This window comes from Rhinoraja longicauda, chromosome 7 (genome assembly GCF_053455715.1).
Source record: "Rhinoraja longicauda isolate Sanriku21f chromosome 7, sRhiLon1.1, whole genome shotgun sequence".
NCBI classification, from domain to species: Eukaryota; Metazoa; Chordata; class Chondrichthyes; order Rajiformes; family Arhynchobatidae; genus Rhinoraja; species Rhinoraja longicauda.
Genome location: NC_135959.1, coordinates 38,439,220 through 38,461,695, shown reverse-complemented (window position 1 = coordinate 38,461,695; position 22,476 = coordinate 38,439,220). Strand labels below are relative to the sequence as shown.

Sequence of the window (22,476 nt, the reverse complement as noted above, 5' to 3'; positions counted from 1 at the left end):
TGACAACAAATCATGACAGATAACTGTTGACATTTTAATATGATAAATTCAAAAGAAAATGGTTACTGCTCAGTTATCCATATAAATATTGTAATTAATTTTGGATGTACATGTTTCAACAGTACCCGACACATTTCAGAATGTAACAATGTGTGTAAAATTATAGACAAAAAAGCTGTCAATTCATGCTTGTTTTCCCAGCCAGGAAACAAAAATGCTTCTATCTACAACCTGTAAACTATCCCCCGTACCAATTAAACAAGAAATTGATGTTAGGATACACACAAATTAGACTTTGCCAATTTAAGAGTCCAATTTGAATGGAGTTCAACTTCATGCCGGAACATTTCCCATCAGGTTCAAGAGCATTAGGTGCTCTCAGAAGGGAGGAAAGTAAGAATATGCATATTAGTACTACATAATTGTTTAAATGTTATATTATCTTCAGTGTTCAAGTAGGAACTGTTTAACAGGGCACTATGATCAATTCTGAGGTGGACTAATAGAAGGAAGAAAGTGTAGATTAGTGTAATGGTGTCAACACAACAGAAAGCAGTTGTTTTTCTCCACTGATGAAGATGAGCTGACATTCATAGCCTTGAGAGCCTTAATTCCAATTGTCCCCTCTATCAAATGGTGATGAAAATGGTTGTAAAGAAAAAAAAGTGAAATCTAAAATGTCCTGGCTTGAAACAAACATCAGAAGCCAAATGAGTTACCAATGGAGGAAAAGGAGTAAAATGAGATATGGAGCAGAGGAAAGCTAATTTTCAGAAATGTCTCAACAATTTTTAATTTCATGCAATTAATTAATGTTAAAAAGTTTCACATCGACCTGAATCATTGTAGAAAATCAGTGAGAATGAAGTACTAAGTGGGAGGCTTCACCAACGCAGCGAAGAAGTGGTAAAATTTACCCAGTGAACAGCAGACAGAAAACATCATAGACAACAGCTCAGCGTTCAACACAATCATCACCACCAAACTGGTTACCAAGTTCATAGAAGCTCATCAAGGTCCCAACTACACTAGGGATAATTTACAGTAAACAATAAACCTACCCAGTGTATTTCCAACATTGTTTTATTTTAGATTTCCAGCTTCTGCAATTTTCCACTTCAGTTAAAAGATTATGGACACAAGAAGCTGCAGATGCTGGAATCTTGAGCAAAAAATACTGCGTAGCCTGCTGATTTCCTCCACTGCTGATTATTTTACTGTTCAAAATTAAAGATCTGATGGCCGCAAGATCATGAGTAATTTTAGTCATACAGAAGGGAAACAGACACTTCAGCCCAACTTGTCTATACTGACCAAGATGCCCCATCTAAGCTAGTCCCATTTTGCCTGCATTTGACCCATATATCCCTCTAAAGCTTTCCTATCTATGTACCTGCCCATGTCTTTTAAATGTTGTTATTGTACCTGCATCATCTAGCTTATCTGGCAGCTCATTTGATGTACCCACCAGTCTCTGAGTGAAAAAGCTACCCCTCAGGTTCCTATTCAATCATTTCCATCTCACCCTAAACCTTTGCCCACTGGGTAAAAGACCCTGTACATTCATTCTATCAATTTCGGTCATGATTTTATAAACCGATAAACCGATAAAATCACCCCTTAGCCTCCTGCACTCCAAGAAATAAAGTACTAACTGCCCAATCTCTCACTGTAGATCAGGTCATTGAGTCCTGGCAACATCCTCGTAAATCATCTCTGCATTCCTTTTTGCTTTATGGCATCTTTACTATAACAGGGTGACCAAAACTAAACACAAGTGCGGCCTCACCAACATCTTGTACAACTGTAACATAACATCCCAACTGCTGTACACTTTTTTTTCCTTATGTTATTTGCCAGATTTGAAATTTGTTTTTATGTCAATGAGTTAAATTACATCCAAATCTTCTCTTCATGCTTTGGCATTTTGGATCTCTGGGCCTGCTGAGGTTGAAGTTCAAAACCAGAAGTTTATGAACATCGTTTCATTTGATGTTTTGTTATTGTTCCGTTCTGTTTTGTTGGGTGGCTCTGGAAAGTGTGTTTGACAAATACTTTTTACATCCAGTTCTGCAAGGCATTCAGCTGTCCAGATGACATGCTGTTGCAATGGAATTCATGCCACCAGACAGCAAATAATATACAGAGAGCTGCTAGATCAAAGGAAAAAAAGACTCCTGGAATTTATGAATTGTGTACTTTCTCTAAAAAGACAGTTCTGCCGAGAGCAATGAATTGAATAACTGAATAATTGAACAGAAAAATATATTTTAGAGCAGGAAATTGAAAATACATTCAGTTTCAGAGCAATTCTTATATTGTTGTTGAGAACAGCTTTTTAATAAGATTTTTTTGTCTATTCAGCACATAATGATTATTGAATACAAGTTTCAAAGACGTTAGAATTCTCTGCACTTTATTGGCTAAGTTTCTATAATTAAGCTGACAAAGTTATTATGGATAGATTTTGATGTATTTGAGACTGAGGACATCCATTTTGGACAACAAAAAGATAGCTTACCAAGTATTTTATAAAGAGCGAAAAAACTATCAGTGAATGTAATGGAGGTTTGAGAGCCGATGTAAAAAGATCGCAAAATAATATGAACAAATGAAGGCCAATGGAACACTAACCCTGAGGGTACAGGGCCAACTTACAAAAGTCTAGAAATTGAATTATCTTTCAATGGTGACAAAACATCATTGACAGTCATTCTAATGCTGCTTCTCGAAGTCCCATAAAGACAGTGTCCATCTCACTGTGGAATCCATACTGATTTATTTCAAGTTCTTGCTACTGCCAATATTTTATCTTTGGTGTTTCAATCTCTGCAGTTGAGGCAAAAAGGTTATCAACAAAACAGGCAGCAGTCTGCTAGATACAAAAGAATGTTGTCAATAAATGAGCAGAAACTGAAATGAATGAATATACAGTGATGAGAGAGGATGAGAGCGTGCTCTCAAGTGTTATAGGGAACCTGGTCAGGCTCACGATGAACACTGTAAGCCTGCTATTTGGAAAGACCCACTGAAGACCCCTGCAATTTTTTTTGTACTATCCAGCCATCGTGGCGAGGCCAACATTTACTGCCCTTTCCTGATTATCTTTGAGAAGTTGTGGTGAGTCATCTTCTTAAAATGCTGCAAACATTCTGTTGAATGCACTCCCACAAATGCCAAATGCATAATCCCATCCTCTGGATTATTCCTTCCTCTTGCTGTTTGGGGGATCACCCAAGCTACATTCTCAAGAAAAAAAGGTGCCATTTTGCTTTTTCTTCAACCCATGAAGATAGGCAGGCGTTCCCAAAGTTTACATCAAAGTCAAAGAGACATCTGCCTGGCAACATACTGTATGTCAGGAGTACCGAAGCTAAGACATTAATGGCATTACCATCAGTGGGTCCCCACCATGATCATCCTTGGACTCACTGTTGATCAGAAACTCAAATGAACCTGCCGCATAAATACTGTGGTTATAATTGCAGATCTGAGGCCCAGCATCCAGAAGGTGTCAACTAACCTGCTGTTGTGGAGGAAGTTCCAGAATTCAGATTCTGTAATTTATTTCCCAGTCAGTATGGTGTAAGGTTTGAAGGGGAATCTGCAGGTGGTGGTGCAGGTGCATCTGCTGCCCTCGTCGTTCTTGGTGGTAGAGGTCACAGGTTTGAAAGATGCTGTCAGAAAAGCTACATGAGTACTGCAATGTATTTTGTCGATGAACACACTGCACCATTAGTGAAGCCAATGAAGACTTAGGATGGCAGATGGGGTGCCAATCAAACAGGCAGCTTTGAGTTGGATGTTGTCAACCTCCTTGAGAGTTGTTTGAGCTGCAAACATCCCAGCAAGTCAAGACTATTCCAGAATATTTCTGACATATACGTAGAGATGGTGGAAATTCCTTGAGGTGTCAAGAGATTAGTTGGCACCTCCAAGATGCTGGGCCTGGAATCTGCTACTTTTGCCACAGTATTTGCATCAGGTTCATTTGAGTTTACACCTGGCATTTATGAGATGCATAGACAGGATAGACAGTCGGATATTTTTTCCCCAAGATGGAAAAATTAAATACTAGAAACATAGAAAATAGGTGCAGGAGTAGGCCATTCGGCCCTTCGAGCCTGCACCGCCATTCAATATGATCATGGCTGATCATCTAACTCAGTATCCTGTACCTGCCTTCTCTCCATACCCCCTGATCTCTTTAGCCACAAGGGCCACATCTAACTCCCTCTTAAATATAGCCAAATGAACTGGCTTCAACTACCTTCTGTGGCAGAGAATTCCACAGATTCACCACTCTCTGTGTGAAAAAAAATGTTCTCATCTCGGTCCTAAAAGACTTCCCCCTTATCCTTGAACTGTGACCCCTTGTTCTGGACTTCCCCAACATCGGGAACAATCTTCCTGCAACTAGCCTGTCCAACCCCTTAAGAATTTTGTACGTTTCTATAAGATCCCCCCTCAATCTTCAAAATTCCAGCGAGTACAAGCCGAGTCTATCCAGTCTTTCATCATATGAAAGTCCTGCCATCCCAGGAATCAATCTGGTGAACCTTCTCTGTACTCCCTCTATGGCAAGAATGTCTTTCCTCAGATTAGGAGACCAAAACTGTACGCAATACTCCAGGTGTGGTCTCACCAATGCCCTGTACAACTGCAGCAGAACCTCCCTGCTCCTATACTCAAATCCGTTCGCTATGAATGCCAACATACCATTCGCTTTCTTCACTGCCTGCTGCACCTGCATGCCTACTTTCAATGACTGGTGTACCACGACACCCAGGTCTCGTTGCATCTCCCCTTTTCCTAATCGGCCACCATTCAGATAATAGTCTGCTTTCCTGTTCTTGCCACCAAAGTGGATAACCTCACATTTATCCACATTATACTGCATCTGCCATGCATCTGCCCACTTACCCAACCTATCCAAGTCACCCTGCAGCCTCCTAGCATCCTCCTCACAGCTAACACTGCCCCCCAGCTTCGTGTCATTCGCAAACTTGGAGAAGGCATAGTTTTAAGGTGGGAGGGACAAAGTTTAAAGGAGATGCGTAGAGCAGGGTTTTTTTCACATAAGGAGTTGTGAGTGCCTGGAATGCACTGCTGGGGATGGTGGTTGAGACAGATATGATGGTGGCATTTAAGAGACTTTAGGATAGGCATGTGGAGGGATATAGATTATATGCAGCCAGATAAGAGTTGGTCTTGGCTTTATGTTTAGCACAGACATTTTAGACCGAAGGGTCTGTTCTTGTTCTGTTCTTTGCTCTATGATGGCATTATGAAGCACTGTGTAGAGATCTGGATGCCACACACTAGATACAAAAAACAGAAAATGCCAGATATATCAGCAAGTCAGCTAGCATCTGTGAAAATAGCAAACAGTTCACATGTCAGATTGATGGACTCTTAAGTTTTGCATGGAATATAAAGTGTCTAAGCGACATAAGTGTAAGGTGCTTCCAAGGTTTACCTTTTTTTAATTTTTGAAGTGCAGTGCTCAGAAATATACACTGTGCTTACTCATCCAGGGCTTTGTATGACTTGACATAGAAATTCCTTTGCAAAACTCCATTCAAAAGCAAAGAGCATTATTACACCATTTTCAGGCATCTTAAAACCTTTAGACAACAGAACTGAATTTTCAGTGAGATTGTCATTTGCCACACTGCTTTGCTATTTCAACTGTTCTTATAAGGCTTGAGATTGGTTTTGGTTTATAGAATTTTGAAAGGAAGTGGAAGAATAGATAGAAGCTTTTTCTATGGTTAGGGAAGTTGATAACAAAATAAATCTTTAAGTGAAATCAAATCCATTCAGAACAATATCAGGAACATATATACATGCAATTTGAAATGTAACATGCAATATGCAATATACATACATTTGAAGAAGGGTCTCGACCCAAAACGTCACCCATTCCCTCTCTCCAAGATGCTGCCTGACCTGCTGAGTTACTCCAGCATTTTGATATACCGATTTGTACCAGCATCTGCAGTTATTTTCCTACATATACATGCAAAGTATGATTGGGCATCTACAAAAATAGTAAATACTAGCTCAATTAATAAATGCAAACCAATGGATGTCCATGGTTTTTGGAGGTGATTAAATGGAATTAGAATATATATTTGCCAGAATCTCGCTGAATGATGAAGCAATACCTAAAGCTGCCCTTGGAATATTGTGAGCAGTTTTGGACTGCATATCCAAGGAAGAATGAACTGGCCTTGGAGAGTGTCCAGAGGAGGTTTAGGAGAAAGATACTGGGGATAATTGGGTCACTGTATGAGGAGTGTTCAATGCCTCTGGGCATGTAGTCACTGGAGTTTAGAAAAATGAGGGGGGGATCTCATTGAAACCTACCGAGTAGTGAAAGGACTAGGTAGAGTGGACAGGGAGAGGATGTTTCCATTAGTGGGAGTGTCAATGACCAGAAGGCACAGCCTCATAATGAATGGACAGACCTTAAGAATGGAGATGAGGAGAAATTTCTTCAGCCGGAGGGTAGTGAATCTGTGGAATATGTTGCCACAAACAAACACAAAAAAATCATAAAGAAAGCACATCAACATCTCTAATTTCACAGAGGTTTGAGGAGATTTAGCATAATTAATGGATTCATCTTGGATTCGTTCAGTAATTTGAATGCCCAAGAACGAAGGATGCTGTAGAAATTGGGGGACATTACCTGGTCCATCACTAGTATTGACCTCCCCACCATCGAAGGGATCAATAGGAAGCCAGATTTATTATGGCAATTAATATCTTCAAAGAGCTACATCATCCAGGAAACTGCTCACTGCTACCATCTGGTAGGTACAGGACCCCGAGAACCATTACCTCCAGGTTCAAGGACAACTTCTTCCCAATAACCCATCAGTCTCTTGAACCACAGTGGTTATAACCCAAACCATAACCCAACTTTCCAACCCCATTTTTCTCTTTCAATATTTCTTTGCAGCAAATAAACAAATATACTCAAAGAAACTTTAACATACACTATTTAAACCATATCTTCCTTCTAAATTTTTAACAGGATCGTCAACTGCTGACTGTTAACTCACAGAGACTATAGGATATTTCTGGAGTGTTAGCATTCCTATTAAAATCTCTGGGTTTTTCACATTCATGTACAAATTCCAAAATGATAACCAACCAAGGCAGAGATATTCATAGACTGTTCAATACAACAAAATATTTGTAGAAAGTGGCCTTGTGACTCAGAACTTTGATGTGATAAAGACATGCACAGATCGCTGGCAACTGAATTCAATATACCACAGGGTAAAACAATAGATCAGTCACTTGCAACTCAGTTCAGGCAACTTGGCTCAAAATCAATGCTTCTGTGACTGGAAACGTTAGCTCAAGATAATTAATTTACAGCTGTATCGCCAGAGTGAGAAGGTAGATGAATTACTGTTGCTGCATATTACACAGAATCCCAATATTTTAAATACAAAAGCATATCAATCACATTAAAATAAAATTGAATTCCAGGCAAGTATTGTAGTTAAAAAAAATTCATGGCTAAAAATGCTTCCAGGTTTTGTCTTTTAGACTGGTAACATCCTTGCAAACTATCTAGTGAAATAACATTGTTCCCATAGCAAGGCAACCAGGAATGTACACAATACTCCACACGTGGCCTTATCAACAACTTATATTGCTGTAACATGACATTCAACCTTCGTACTTAATGCCTTGCGCAACAAAGGAAAAAGCCAAATTCCTTCTTCATTAAGCAGTCCACATGTATCGCCACATTTATTGAAGTATGTACCAGCACCCCTTGGTCTCTCTGTTCTCCAACACTCCCCAGGGCTTTACCATTTACTCTATGTCCTACCTTGGTTTGTACTATAAAAAAATCAACATTTCATATTTATCTGAATTAAATTCCATCTGCCCATTAGCTCAGTTCATCAAGATCTTGTTGCAATCGTAGATAAATACCTTCACTGCCCAGTTTTAGTGTCACCTGCAAACTTGCTAATCATGCCAAGTACATTCACATACAAATTGTTAATAAATAAAGAACAACGATGGAATCGGCTTCGATCCCAGTGGTATACCATTTGTTATTGGCCTCTGAAAGCAACTCTCTACTGCCACCCTCTGTTACCAACCTTCAAGCAATTTTGTATCTAATTGGCTGGCTCACTGGATCCTACATGATCTAACCTTCCGGACAAGCCTATCATTTGGTACTTGGTCAAAGGCCTTGCTGAAGTCCATAAGGACAATGCCTACCAGACTGCCTGCTTCAATCTTCTTGGTCACCTCTTGAAAATACTCAGTCAAATTGGTGAGACAAGATTCCCATGCACAAAGTCATATTGACTATCCCTACTCAGTCCTTGCCTTTCCAAATGTATGTAAATCCTAACTCTCAGAATCCCCTTGTTAAATCAAGTTCTTTACCTTCAGTCTGAATAATCACACGTGATACTGGATTAGCACATCAGATTTATTCCACCATGGGGTTCTTCCCCAAGAGGATCTCCAGACACAACACTAGTGTCTGAAGAGATCTCAACTCAGGGCAGGGGAAGAAGAACAACTTCTCCACCATATGTGTAATTGGTCCTTGATTTCTTTTTGTCACACCTCTCTTTTTCTGTATAAAAAAGTAAACAATGGTGGAGAAGTTGTTGTTCTTCCCCTGCCCTGAGTTGAGGTCTCTTCAGACACTTGTGTTGTGTCTGGAGATCTTCTCGGGAACAACCCCATGGTGGAATAAATCTGATGTGCTAATCCAGTATCACGTGTGATTATTCAGACTGAAGGTAAAGAATTTGATTTAACACCCTCCTTAACTTACCTTCCACTGTAAGCTTTACTGATTTGTAATTCCCAGGCTTTTCCTTATAGCCTTTTTTTAAATAGAGGCACAACATTAGCCTTCTTCCAGACATCAGATACCTTACTTGTTGCTATTCATGATACCAATATCTCTGCTAATGGCCCCACAATTTCTTCAATAGCTTCCCATAATGTACTTAGATACACTTGATCATGTCCTGGGCATTTATCAGACATAATGCGTTTTATCTTCTTTTCTTTAATGTGGACTCTCTTCAAGACACCACTGTTAGACTCATCAATTTCCCTAGGATCCATGTCTTTCCCTAAAGTAAATACCGACAATAAATATTAATTTAACAGCTTCCCCATCTCCTGTGTTTCCACACATAGATTACCTCATTGATCTTTAAGTGCCCTAATCCCTCCAAAATTACTCTTTTGCCTTCAATATTTCTGTAGAATCTCTTGGAGATTTAAAAAAATCTTATCTGCCAATGCTATCTCATGCTCCATTTTTGCTCTCCTGATTTCCCTCTTTAGTAAACTCTTACACCCTTATAGAACATAGAACAGTAGAGAAACAGACTCTTCAGCCCGCAATGTCTGTGCCGAACATGATGCTAAGTTAAACTATTCTCTTCTGCCTGCACATGATCCACATCCTTCCATGTCCTGCATATCCACGTGCCTATCTAAAAGCATCTGAAACACCATGAACGTATCCGCCTTCACCATCACCCGTGGCACCCACTGGTCTCTGTGTCAAAATCTTGCCCTACACATTTCCTTTTAAACCTTTCCCCACTGACCTTAAAACTATGCTCGCTAGTATTTGACCATTTTGGGGATCTCAGAAAATAATAACAAAAATACCATTTTTGAGCTTTCTTGCAAACTTAGTTTTGACAATGCATTGATTTGGCCAGACAGAAGAGTGACATTATTGAAGACTCACATTCAGTGAGCTTGAAAGCTGTTTTTACTGCTCCATTTGCTGAGCCAATGCAGCCGTCCTCATCATCACAGTCTCCACTGATCTGGACATCATCAGTATCCATTTGTCTGCTGGCCTTTTCTGCCAGTTGCCCCTTCTCGTACACAGAGATCACTTTTCCTTGTAGCAGCTGCAAACAGAATGGATTAAACAATTAGATGGATATTTCACTTTTTCCACACTTTTTCATTTTGAAAGATGTGAGAATTTTCAACATTTCAAAGGAAACTATAAAGGGTAGAAATCACAATACTGAATGGAGGCAATGTCACAAAAGAGAGAAAATGGGCAAAAATTCAAGACTGTCACCAAACATGTGAAAATTTCTGGTTAATATTTCATGTGAAACTAAGAATTTATTTAGTTGCTGTAAACTTCAAGCATTTTGGTTTTAATTTTAAACAATTTAACTTCATCTCTTCAAGATTAGTGGTGTCATTACAAACTATATAATTACTTTAATAAAATTTGATATTCAATGAAATGAAGTGATATTGGGAAATTAAACTAATGTACCATGAGATGAAAGATTGCCAATAAATTGTGATTTATTAAAAATATCGTCATAATGTGGCATTGTACTTTAAATGCATTGTAATGTCACATTCATTTTAATTCCTATAAGGAACTATTTGAAACTGAAATGATTATTAATCTTTACATGATATCAGTCTTAGCTTAGTAATCCATCCATATTACCAGAGTCCTTGTACTACTATTAACCGAACCACTTTGTATAGTATACATGAACAAAAAGGATATTCCAACTAGTTTAAGTCAGCAGCAGTTTGCTTTGCTACATTTACTTCCATAGCACCCCAGCAGAATATCCTTCTGTAAAATCAGTCTTTTGAGCAACCTTAACCACATGCTTTTACCTCACTTTGAAAATGCAACCCCCCATTAAGGCAAAGGATATAAAATTACACAGCATGCTCCCTTTTACTATTAATTTATTGTGATGTTGTTCAAAATTTTAGAAATATTGCCTTGTTTAACTCCTAAAAAAAATTGGGAGTTTGTAAGTACTCATTACCACACAATTAGGGTTGAGGTTATTCCAATTCCTGAAATTTCTTGAAATCGTACAAGCAAATCTTCAATTCATAATACCAAATTCCTCGAAACAAGTGGATGACAATAGAAAACACAATGTCATAGGGAAATCATTTTCCTAAGGCATGCCTGGAGATTATTTTATATGTGGTCACTGGAAGCAGGAAAAGTTCAAAACATCATGACCATCACTCTTGGAGAGAAATCACAGAGATTGTCAATCTCAACAGTACTGACTGTAACTCATAGACACAGTGTGACAAATCCATCAGTAGTATTAAGAGAAGCAAGAGTGGACAAAGCAGCACGTTTCTCCATTGCTCACAATGTAAGGTATTAGTCCTTCAGCTTTTCCTTCAATCATATCCTTCACCACCCAACACAACTCAGCAATGAAGAGTACAATGCACACCCACCTCATTCTCCTTTGTGTCTCTCTCACAAATCAGAGATTGCTGTATTTTAATCGATCTTATTAATTATTAAGCATGAATGTAGGTCTAACTGCTGTGATAGCAGTTTTCAGGGATTACTGAATGTGTAATAGCAGTCTTTTATTTATAATTTCTTGAACTGTTTATTTTTAGGATATACTAGATCAAGTGGACCCGTTGGGCCCAAACCTCTCCTGCATTGGTGCAGCACCCTGTCATCCCCCCTCCCCTTCTCCCCCTTCCTTCCCCCTCCCCTCCCATCCTTTAAAACTTTAAAATGCGAATAACTTTAAAAATATAAGACTGATTTCAATAAAACTACTTGCATTATCACTAAAGTGACAATGGTGAGTAAGGTGGGCATAAAATCGTCGCACTATCGTGTACTATTTTGGCTGAAGTTCAGTCACAAACAAGATAACAAACGAGAGTTTTAGTAATATAGATGAGAAAAATGGGTCTTCATTTTCTATTCAATGCGCCTGGAATCTGAGATTCTCAGGAGAAAAATAATTCCTGCATGTCTACAGATCCTTCCACAAAACACGCAATCATAAAGCTTGAATATTTAAATCTGTATTTGGATACCTGACATCTACATCTACTCTCCAGCCGTTCAGTGAAGTACCCAACATTTGTATCATTGTTTCCTCTCTTCATTTCCTCTGTATCAGCGTGCCCGCATTGAAGACACTTCATAAGAGAATAAATCTCTGGTGTCATCACAATGCACTTCATCAAGTTAAAGATTAACATTCCAGATAGATTATAACATAATATAAAATATATTGCATTGATAAAATGTACTGTAATAGTGAAAGTGAGCTCCGCCACTGGCAGCAGGATTGGCTGGTGGGAAATCATGGAACTACTGAGGTGAACCTCAAGTGCACCACAATGAGAAGATTACTTGTGGATACAGCAAGGCCTTCCATTCAGTACCATCCCCTGACTGAAGATAAGGTGAAAAATATTTTTAACTTATATGAAGTGACCTTCCAGGGCATCAGCAATATGTTGTTCATCTATATGCTCATCTGTTTACTTACATCTAACCTCTCTTCCTCCCTTGCAAGTAGGTTCATGCGTATCTCCGCTAACCTCATGCACTGCATCTGGCATTCCCGTTGTGGCCTCCTGTACATCAGTGAGATCAAGTGTAGACTCAGCGACCATTTTGCCAAACAGTTGTACTCGGTCTGCGAAGGCCAACTGGATCTCCAGGTTGCTAACCATTTTAATTCCTCATCCCATTCCCATACTGACCTTTCTGTCCTGGGCCATTTCAATTGTCAGAGTAAGGTCACAAGCAAAATGGAAGAACAACACCTCATATTCGCATGGGTAGCAAACATTGAATTTGCCAATTTTAAGTAACGACCCCCCTTCCCTTTCCCCTTCCCTTTCCCCTTCTTCTCCCACTCCCCCCTTTATTAACCTTCCCCCTCTTTCCCTTGTGGCCAACTGGACTTGCACCTATTACTCCCCTTTCCCTTCTCTTCCACCCACATTCCTTCCTCAATCCTACAAATCTGTGAGTCCTCCTGGTCTTGGGCCTCAAGTAGGTGGATTTACCCAAATTGTCATTTCATTCAATTATAAATGGCTTGCTCTGTTCACAGACACTGGCAGTATTTGGCTGGGTTCTTCTTCATTGAAAGTGAGTCAAAATATGATAGAACATGGGATATGGGGAGAAGGCAGGCACAGGTTACTGATTGTGGATGATCAGTCATGATCGCAATGAATGGCGGTGTTGGCTCAAAGGGCCAAATGGCCTCCTCCTGCACCTATTTTCTAATGTTTTTATGCGACTCGCAATTTTCAAATCTTCAATCCTTTTGTCTCACACCTTCTGCATTTCGTCTCTAGCATTTGTCCATCCATCTGCCTATCCAAAACCTCCTTCACCTACATCCACCCATTATTTGTCAGGCTTTATTCTCCCTCTCCTCTCTTCCAGCTTTCTTACCCTCCCCCTCCCCAAATCAGTTTGAACAAAGGTCCTGACCCAAAACGTCACCTGCCCAGGTTATTCAGATATATTACCTGATCTACTGAGTTACTGCAGCACTTTGTGAATTTGTTTGGAGATTTTGATTTGATTGGTCCCAACTTTCATTGTCTGTAATGTGCACAGTGGGCTAATCTGGAATAACGGAAGGCAACAAGGGAACTATTTCTCTGGAGCTTCAAGTTTTCTTTATTCTTCACTCTTTCTCAAACGTTGGGCATTCCTGCATGAGGTGCAGCATATTTGTATATTCATCCCTAATTTTCATGACATACTGAACATTTATAGGAACTAATTATGAGACATTTCTGCATTTCTCCAAAATTTCTACATTCTTGTAGTAGAAAAGCCATAGCCTAACAATCCTCCTTCAATCTACTATGATCACCCTTCGCAAGTCTATTCTGTTCCTCTTTTATCAGCAATCCAAAAAGCAATCTCGTGTGTTCTAATACTTTGGTCGGTGAAATGTCAGAACCCAGCTAACCTAAATGTCACCTCCAGCATCTTTGGCATCAAAGCCATCACTAATTCAAAGTAGCTCTCATGAGGTTCCAAACCAAAACTAAAAAAGTGATTGAAATATAGGTGGAATTCTTTTAAAATATCATTGCTTCACACTCCTTCCGGAGGAATTCTAAAACGTACAAATCAAATATTTTTAAGAATCCCAAAAGGACCTCTTTAAGTATGTTTAATTCCATATAGATTTAGGGATATTTTTTTTAATCAATTCAGTGGTTATCATTTGTGAACATTGCCACCAAAAATATTATACCTGAATGGGTTTAACATCTAAAACAGGCAAAAAATCAGTTTATTTTTATTTCTCATGATTATCTCAACTTCAAACACAAAGAGAAAAATATATAGACGTATATATTATTAAAAAAATATTAAGGAACACAGAAATACATGGATAAAAATGCAAAACATATGCAAAGTCTTCAATCACATTACATTTGAAGAACTATTCCAGATTCTAATATCTTTCTGTGTTATTATACACACTTTGCTTTAGATAAAGAATGCATTTCAAATCTTTGGACAAATCTCCCAGGTGGCTGTCTCACTTTCCAAGTAGTATTTTTTTAAATAAAAACATAACATCTGGTCAATGACTAATGAATACCAAAAATATTCAAGAGATAATTGCTCAAAGACCCACACGGGAAAATTTAGGATATCTCCATTTCTACAACTTTTGTGTGCATAAAGTTATTTACAACATTCTAAGTTATGTTTACTTCAAAACAAAGAAAAGTTTCTACAGATTTAAATTTTTCTGATTAAAGTCTAAAGGTATTAGCACTTCCAATATTTCCTTTAAAACCAAATTTTCCTTTGCGGGCCCCTTCCTTCCTGCAGTCTTTTAAATTGAAAGTTTCAGAAAAAGCTGAATAATGTCATCATTCAGTCTCAAAACAATTTACATCATGCTGATGTGGATTTAAGTCAATTAAAACAAAATCAACTAAAGGTCACATGTCTAGTGACATTAAGGTACAGGAAGTATATCACTAAGCCATAGATAAATTAAAAGTCTGCCTGAAAACGAACAGATGTTATTTTCAACCCTCCGTACATTCTCTCATTGATACTAGCTGTTTACGTTAACATTAATTTAACACATCTTGTAAGTATCAGTTTAGATTATTACAAAACAAAATGTATGTGGGGTTGGGAGACCTCAAAATGCTCATCTGGTGGAAACACGGTGTTGATGTGGTTGAGGTTGAGGGAATAGAGCGTTTAAATGACCTTGGTAACTTCCTGCACATGTGGTGCACTGATGCTGCCGATGGTATTTTAATCTGCCTCTTTCAGCAGACAGCAAGGACTCTTGGTTACAATCACCACATTCTTCAAAAATGCATTTTATGGCCTCATTACTCATTTGGTCCAAGCTGTAATTCAACTAGTGGGTTGAGGTGTAGAAACCATGTGCTTTACTGAATGATGCAGACTATGGGAAGAGGATCTACAGCTGGAAGAAGGCTAAATCATAAGTTGTTTAGCTTTATTTTTAATGCTACTGCTGTTCTGGGAGAAAAGGGGCTCCTTTGGCACCCTGCATCTCCCCTGCCTGTGCTTTAAATTTTCCAAGCACAAAACTTTTTCCCACCAGTTGCCTTGTCAACTATTAAAGTGGTGCTGACCAGCAGCCAACTACCAGCCAGAATGGAGTCCCTTTCCATTAGCCAGATGCTGACTTGGACTTGAATTACACCAAAATGTTGGCCAGTTATCAGGGAAGAGACTCAGGAGTTAAACATTTCTTGGCCTCTTACATATAAATTGATAAATAAGGTGTTGTGGGAGTTAAGCAATAGAGATAGCCATTCACACAGAACTGCCAAGTGCCAATCCATTAAAATACTATCTCAGGAACCTGGTGGAGTCATTGAATCACAAATGCACAGCATGGAAACGGGTCTTTTAGCCCGGCATATCAATGCCAACCATTTTGTCCATCTGCACTAATTTGTCAGTAGTGCGAAGGATGCGAAAGTGGGTTAACATATAACTAGTTGATCGATGGTCGGCGTGCACTCGGTGAGGCGAGCTGTTTAAAATCAACAGCTTGAGTACAGACAATATAAAAAGTAATAAACAAAATATTCAATACAAAATGTAGTCACAATTTTATCTTTAACCAGGAGTCTAAGATAAAACTAGTAAGCCTTTAATTAGACATATGCATTGATGCACTATGTGGAACAATGATTGTTTTCTTTATTACCAGCCAACAACTAGACAACGTTTCCTGGGTTGTAATGATTTTATTTTCATTTTTTGATACACATTGAAGGCTGCTTGCCAGACCAAGTTTATGCTAGCTCTCAGGGTAATCAGATCCATTACAACTATTTTCTCCTATAATTTATTCTTGCCCACATGCCCTTCAATATACCTTCCCCAACCCCCATACTTGATAGTCCCACCATTCAACTAAACTGGAAGCAATTTTTGGTAGTCGATTAAACTACCAACCAGGTACGTATGTGGGAGGAAATTGAAGTAACCAATGGAAATCTACATTATTAATGGAGCTTTATTATCATGTGCACACTGCACTGTGAAATTATTTCCGCATAGATCACACATACACGTCCCATATTTTGGCGCCATTTACTAAAGGTCCAAAGTCCATCAACACGCTCGATGTACTCAAGTGGGTTCCGATCCTAGTACGTCCCAGGCTGCTGCAGGGCCTCCATTGCCCTCAACCAGCTGGACCCACAAACCAATGTCCCGCTCCTCACCCAACCACCTGTGTCCTGGTGGCACTTCCTGCAGCTGATCTTTAAGGCGCTGGAGGCAATACCCCAGTTCCTCCCCTATCGGCCCACACTTTGCATCTATTGTCGCAAACGGCTCCCTCCTCCGCGATTTCTCGTTTTCGGGATTGAGCTTGGCAGCTTCCAAGTTTGCCCCCTGCAAGCCACAGCCCGCTGGGTCTTTCTTTGCAGTAGCGAGCCAAGCCTACCACCACGCATGGCCGCTGGTGGCTTGCTGGGTCTTCCTTCATCTGGCTCCGTGGCACATCCCGGGAGTCTTGCGCTGCTGCGTGGCACATGTTGGGAGCCTTCTGTCACCGCGTGGTGCATCACGGGAGCCTTCTGCCTTATCACAGGAAGAATGTTCAAACTCCACACAGGCAACACCGGAGGCGAGGACTAAAATACCAGGGTGAAGGAGCAGTAAGCTAGCAGCACTACCTAGCATATTACTGACCACAACCATTTTCGTTTCTGTTAGGAATGAGCAGTTTGTGAAAATTCCTTACCCCAGACCCTACCCTACCAGACCCCATCCCCAAGCACATGTCATGCTTCTCTCTATCAATTCTCTCACTAATTAATTCCAATTTTATTTGGGCTTATTCTTGCCATCCTACTTTATTATCCATCTTCAAGAATGACTGGACGTGATTGGACTCGAAAGCTCTGGCTAAACCCGTTGCATATGGGATCATTTAGTTCTTTCTCGCTCAATAATGAACCAAAGTATGTCCATGTGGTCCTTCATGCGCTGTCATCGCAAATCTTCTGATGATTTAAATGCTCTAGTGAGTTCAATAATGGGTAACGCTGAGTCAAAGTACACGAGTGAGATTGAAAATCTGATTGAATGGTGGCACAATAATAATCTTGCTCTCATTATCAGTAAGACCAAAGTGATAATTATTCACTTCAGGAGGAGAAGCCCAGACATCCATGAGCCTGTCCTCATTCACAGGATGGTGGTTGAGAAAGTCAAAATCTTCAAGTTCTCAGACATGTATATCTCTGAAGATCTGCCATCGGCCCAATACCAAACAAACACAAAATTCACTTTATCTGTGTTCACTTATTACCTGCCATGCTTTGTCATGCCTCTCCTCTCTATTGCAGCTTTCTTCCCCCCACCCCTCCTCCCCACAATAAGTCTGAAGGGACCTAATTTTGAAATGTCACCTATCCATTTTTTCCAGGGATGCTGTCTGACCTGCTGAGTTACTCCAGCTCTGTCAAAAGACTCTCAGAAGACAGAAGCAGGTGAATTTATTATGGGGAACAAGGAAATGGTAGATGAGTTGAACCGGTACTTTGGATCTGTCTTCACTAAGAAAGACACAAACAATCTCCCAGATGTTTAGTGGCCAGAGATCCTAGGGTGACGGAAGAACTGAAGGAAATTCACATTAGGCAGGAAATGGTGTTGGGTACACTGATGGGACTGAAGGCTGATAAATCCCCAGGGCCTGATGGTCTGCATCCCTGTGACTTAAGGAGCTGGCTCTAGAAATCGTGGATGCATTGGTGATCATTTTCCAATGTTCTATAGATTCAGGATCAGTTCCTGCGGATTGGAGGGTAGCTAATGTTATCTCACTTTTTAAGAAAGGAGGGAGAGAGAAAACGGGAAATTATAGGCCAGTTAGTCTGACATCGGTGGTGGAGTCAATTATAAAAGACGAAATTGCAGAGCATTTGGATAGCAGTAACAGGATCGTTCTGAGTCAGCATTGATTTACGAAGGGGAAATCATGCTTGACTAATCTTCTGGAATTTTTTGAGGATGTCACTAGGAAAATGGACTGGGGAGAGCCGGTGGATGTAGTGTACCTTGACTTTCAGAAAGCCTTTGACAAGGTCCCATATGGGAGATTAGTTGCCAAAATTAGAGCACATGGTATTGGGGGTAGGGTACTGACATGGATAGAAAATTGGTTAGCAGACAGAAAGCAAAGAGTGGGGATAAATGGGTCCCTTTCAGAATGGCAGGCAGTGACTAGTGGGATACCGCAAGGCTCGGTGTTGGGACCGCAGCTATTTACAATATACATTAATAACTTTGATGAAGGGATTAAAAGTAACATTAGCAAATTTGCAGATGATACAAAGCTGAATGGCAGTGTGAACTGTGAGGAAGATGCTATGAGGTTGCAGGGTTACTTGGACAGGTTGTGTGAGTGGGCGGATGCATGGCAGATGCAGTTTAATGTGGATAAATGTGAGGTTATCTACTTTGGTGGTAAGAACAGGAAGGCAGATTATTATCAGAATGGTACCAAGTTAGGAAAAGGGGAAGTACAACGAGATCTGGGTGTCCTAGTGCATCAGTCACTGAAAGGAAGCATGCAGGTACAGCAGGCAGTGAAGAAAGCCAATGGAATGTTGGCCTTCATAACAAAGGGAGTTGAGTATAGGAACAAAGGTCCTTCTGCAGTTGTACAGGCCCTAGTGAGACCACACCTGGAGTATTGTGTGCAGTTTTGGTCTCCAAACTTAAGGACATTCTTGATATTGAAGGAGTGCAGCGTAGGTTCACGAGGTTAATTCCCGGAATGGCGGGACTGTCGTACGTTGAAAGACTGGAGCGACTGGGCTTGTATACTCTGGAATTTAGAAGGATAAGAGGGGATCTTATTGAAACATAAGGTCGTTAAGGGATTGGACAGGCTAGAGGCAGGAAACATGTTCCCGATGTTGGGGGAGTTCGGAACCAGGGGCCACAGTTTAAGAATAAGGGGTAGGCCATTTAGAACGGAGATGAGGAAGAACATTTTTACTCAGAGTTGTGAAGCTGTGGAATTCTCTGCCTCAGAAGATAGCGGATTCAGGGGATATGGGGAGAAGGCAGGAACGGGGTACTGATTGTGCATGATCAGCCATTATCATGGCGAATGGCGGTGCTGACTCAAAGGGCCGAATGGCCTACTCCTGCACCTATTGTCTATTGTCTTTTTTTGTAAACCAGCATTTGCCGATCCTTGTTTCTACATCATCGCTAAAGGACCTGTTCTTGTGCTGCACTAATCTATGTTCTATGTTCATAAATGGGGTGACGTTCGTGTCTTTTTCCCCAGACTAGAAAGGTTAAATATTAGAGGGCATAGGTTGAAAATGTAATAGGCACATGAACAGGCATGGAATAGCAAGATGCAGACCATGAACAAGCAGATGGAATGAGTTAAATTAACATCATGGTCATCATGCAGACATGGTGAGCTGAAGAGCCTATTCATGCACTAAATATAACCTGCAAGTTGTCAGGATCAGGGTTGACTGGTTATGGGCAGAGGATGCAGCGTACATCACCCTAGATAAACAAACATTTTCGAAAGATCTTTGACTTGATTATGAAACACTTAAAACGGAGTCCAGTGGACATTAAAGCAAATGAAAATTAAATATGCTGAAAAACAAATTACTGCAGATGTTGTCAATATGAAATAAAACAAAACATACTGTAAGTACTCAGTTGGTCATGTAGCTGCATTGAAAAAATAAACAGTTTCTTTGGGTCAAGGACCCTTCAGAGGCGGTTTCTGAGTTTCTCAAAGTCTACAAATGATTTAAACAAATTATATTGTCAGATTCTTAAAATCGCGAACCACAGGCATTTTGAATAAGAAACCCATTGTTGGCTTGCAGTATAAGAGCAGTATGAATAGAAACTAGGCTGTTAATAAATTCCAGAATTTCTGTTTTCATATGCGTGACTAACATATCAATCTCGTTATGTATGATTGAATTATAGCATGCTTTATGTCAGTGACTCTCAGAAGTAATTTGGATTAGAAGCTATGTACTATTAGATTACGGTATACTATGCTATTATAGTTGTATTTGCTCTTTTGTGTATGTGTTGTATGGCTTCAGAGATTGAAAATTAATTTGAGACCACTCCTGAATGCGCTTCTACATTCTTCATTGAAAGAAATGTTCAGAGTACAGGTGAAAACAAATGTTATTTATATCCATGCTGTTCTTTTTCATGTTATGATTTTCTACATGACACATCACAATTTAATTTTGCCAGCACCAGGATGATTGTTTTGAATCCTCTGATTATCACACTGGTTCATACACTGCAGCTCAAAGTCATGATAAAAAGGATAAAGGAATCCCTTCGTCTGGGAGAAATGTAACTGGAGGTTAACAACCAAACATAAAATCTGTCATCAACTTTCTTCCTACTAAATTTGATTATCAATTTTTCCTTTGGTTTTTATCTATTTGAACCATAAAATGTCTGAATAATTTCATTAGCCAATCTACCTTCATCCATGTCAATAAAATCTCACAAATCACCCAATAACTACGAATGCTTTGTAGTAAGTGGCAAAAAGATTTTTTTGCGACTGATTAACCCATCCACAGTTTATGACAACTGATAACATCACTTTGATTTAATGAAGTAAATCCTTCTTGAAACATTTGCTTAACACATTCGATGGCCAAAAGTTCAATGAATGTGTCAATGTTCATTAAAAATATTAATCTTTAATGTTTTAGATTTATATATTACATTTTATCTTAATATTCAATGTTGAAGACAGGGTTTGCATAAATGTATTCTTGGAGTCCTTGGAGACTCCATAAATGTTAGTCCTTGGAGATAGATGATTAAAAAAGATATAGAATTTGTCAAGACCAATGAAAGAAATAGAACAGATGTAACAATATAAGTTATAGACTGTGAACCGAAATTTATTGTCAGTCCTGGCGAATTTGTACATATTTATCTGTCAATGTAAAGCAGATTCACGTTCTGCAAAACAAACATTGTAACTCAATTACTTTGTGTTTGGATAATAACCAACATTTATTGGTCTGTTGTAGCTGACTTGCACTTTTTTTTTAAGTTGATATAATGGATTCATGCAAAAACGATAAATCTAATCTTCTGGATTGCAACAAGGCTGATTCGAATGGAAACTCATTTAAACAGTTTGTAAATATAATAATATTCTGAATGGATGCCTTCCTGCTAAAATTCTGCCTGCAGTGACAGAATTTTTTTAATGGAATGCTCACTCGCTTTCTTGAATATTACTCTGTATTACTTAGATTTAGCATCATCAAATCATAATGCTTGCTGGTAATGATTTCCATAAATAATTAAAACACAAATGTGATTGTGGAAATAACAGGAAGATTTGAAATTCCTCACAAAGTTGTAAACTAAACAGAACGATTGCAACAGGATGATGGAAAGAAAATCGATTTTGTTATAGGCACCTACAGAATTTTGCAAGATTTTAACATTTCCTGATTGCAATATAAATTACATTGCTCGTTACTATATTTTAAAATTTGTAATAAGTTGGTGATTATTTTTTGCTTTATTTCCTAGCAATTTGAATATCACAAATAAAGTCATTTTCAATATAACAGAACATAAATCAAAACATTGCAAAGTGATATAACTCTAACGAGACTTACCTGAAACACCTCTCTATTAAAAAACTGAAGAATTTACAATAAATGCAAGAGGTCATATGCAACAAAATTCCGATAATATGGCACACTCAGGACTTATGTGGCTGGATTAGCAAGTTTCCCAGATTTTTATTTAAATTAATACCCCAATCTTCATTTACTCATTTCTTGAAATATATTACATAATATAAAATAAAATGTCCAGTGAATTTCCAGCCAAGTTGAAAGGGAGCATGAGAGCCAGGCCCCGATGAATGAAAAGGAGCAGAGGAACTGGAGTCACAGTAACATAAGAGTTCATAAGAAAAATAACCTGATGAGCCAAATGCAGAATCATGGAGATTTCTGAATACCATAGAACTCTAATAATCCATAACCCGACCTTTCCAAAATCCCAATGGTTCGATATCTGGTTTACCAGATAAAGTTTGCCATGTACCCTTCCAT

The 22,476-nt window shown here is 39.1% G+C and overlaps 1 protein-coding gene across 3 annotated transcripts in view; it reads right to left on the bottom strand.

Annotated features, from left to right (window-relative positions):
* The window catches only part of gpc5a (glypican 5a), a 487,024-nt gene that overhangs the window by 236,345 nt on the left and 228,203 nt on the right, over positions 1 to 22,476 (bottom strand). For all 3 annotated transcript variants that reach the window (XM_078402331.1, XM_078402329.1, XM_078402330.1), the window contains one exon: positions 9,773 to 9,941. In XM_078402331.1, coding sequence (XP_078258457.1) covers positions 9,773 to 9,941 — 169 coding nt within the window. The remainder of the gene's footprint in view (positions 1 to 9,772; positions 9,942 to 22,476) is intronic.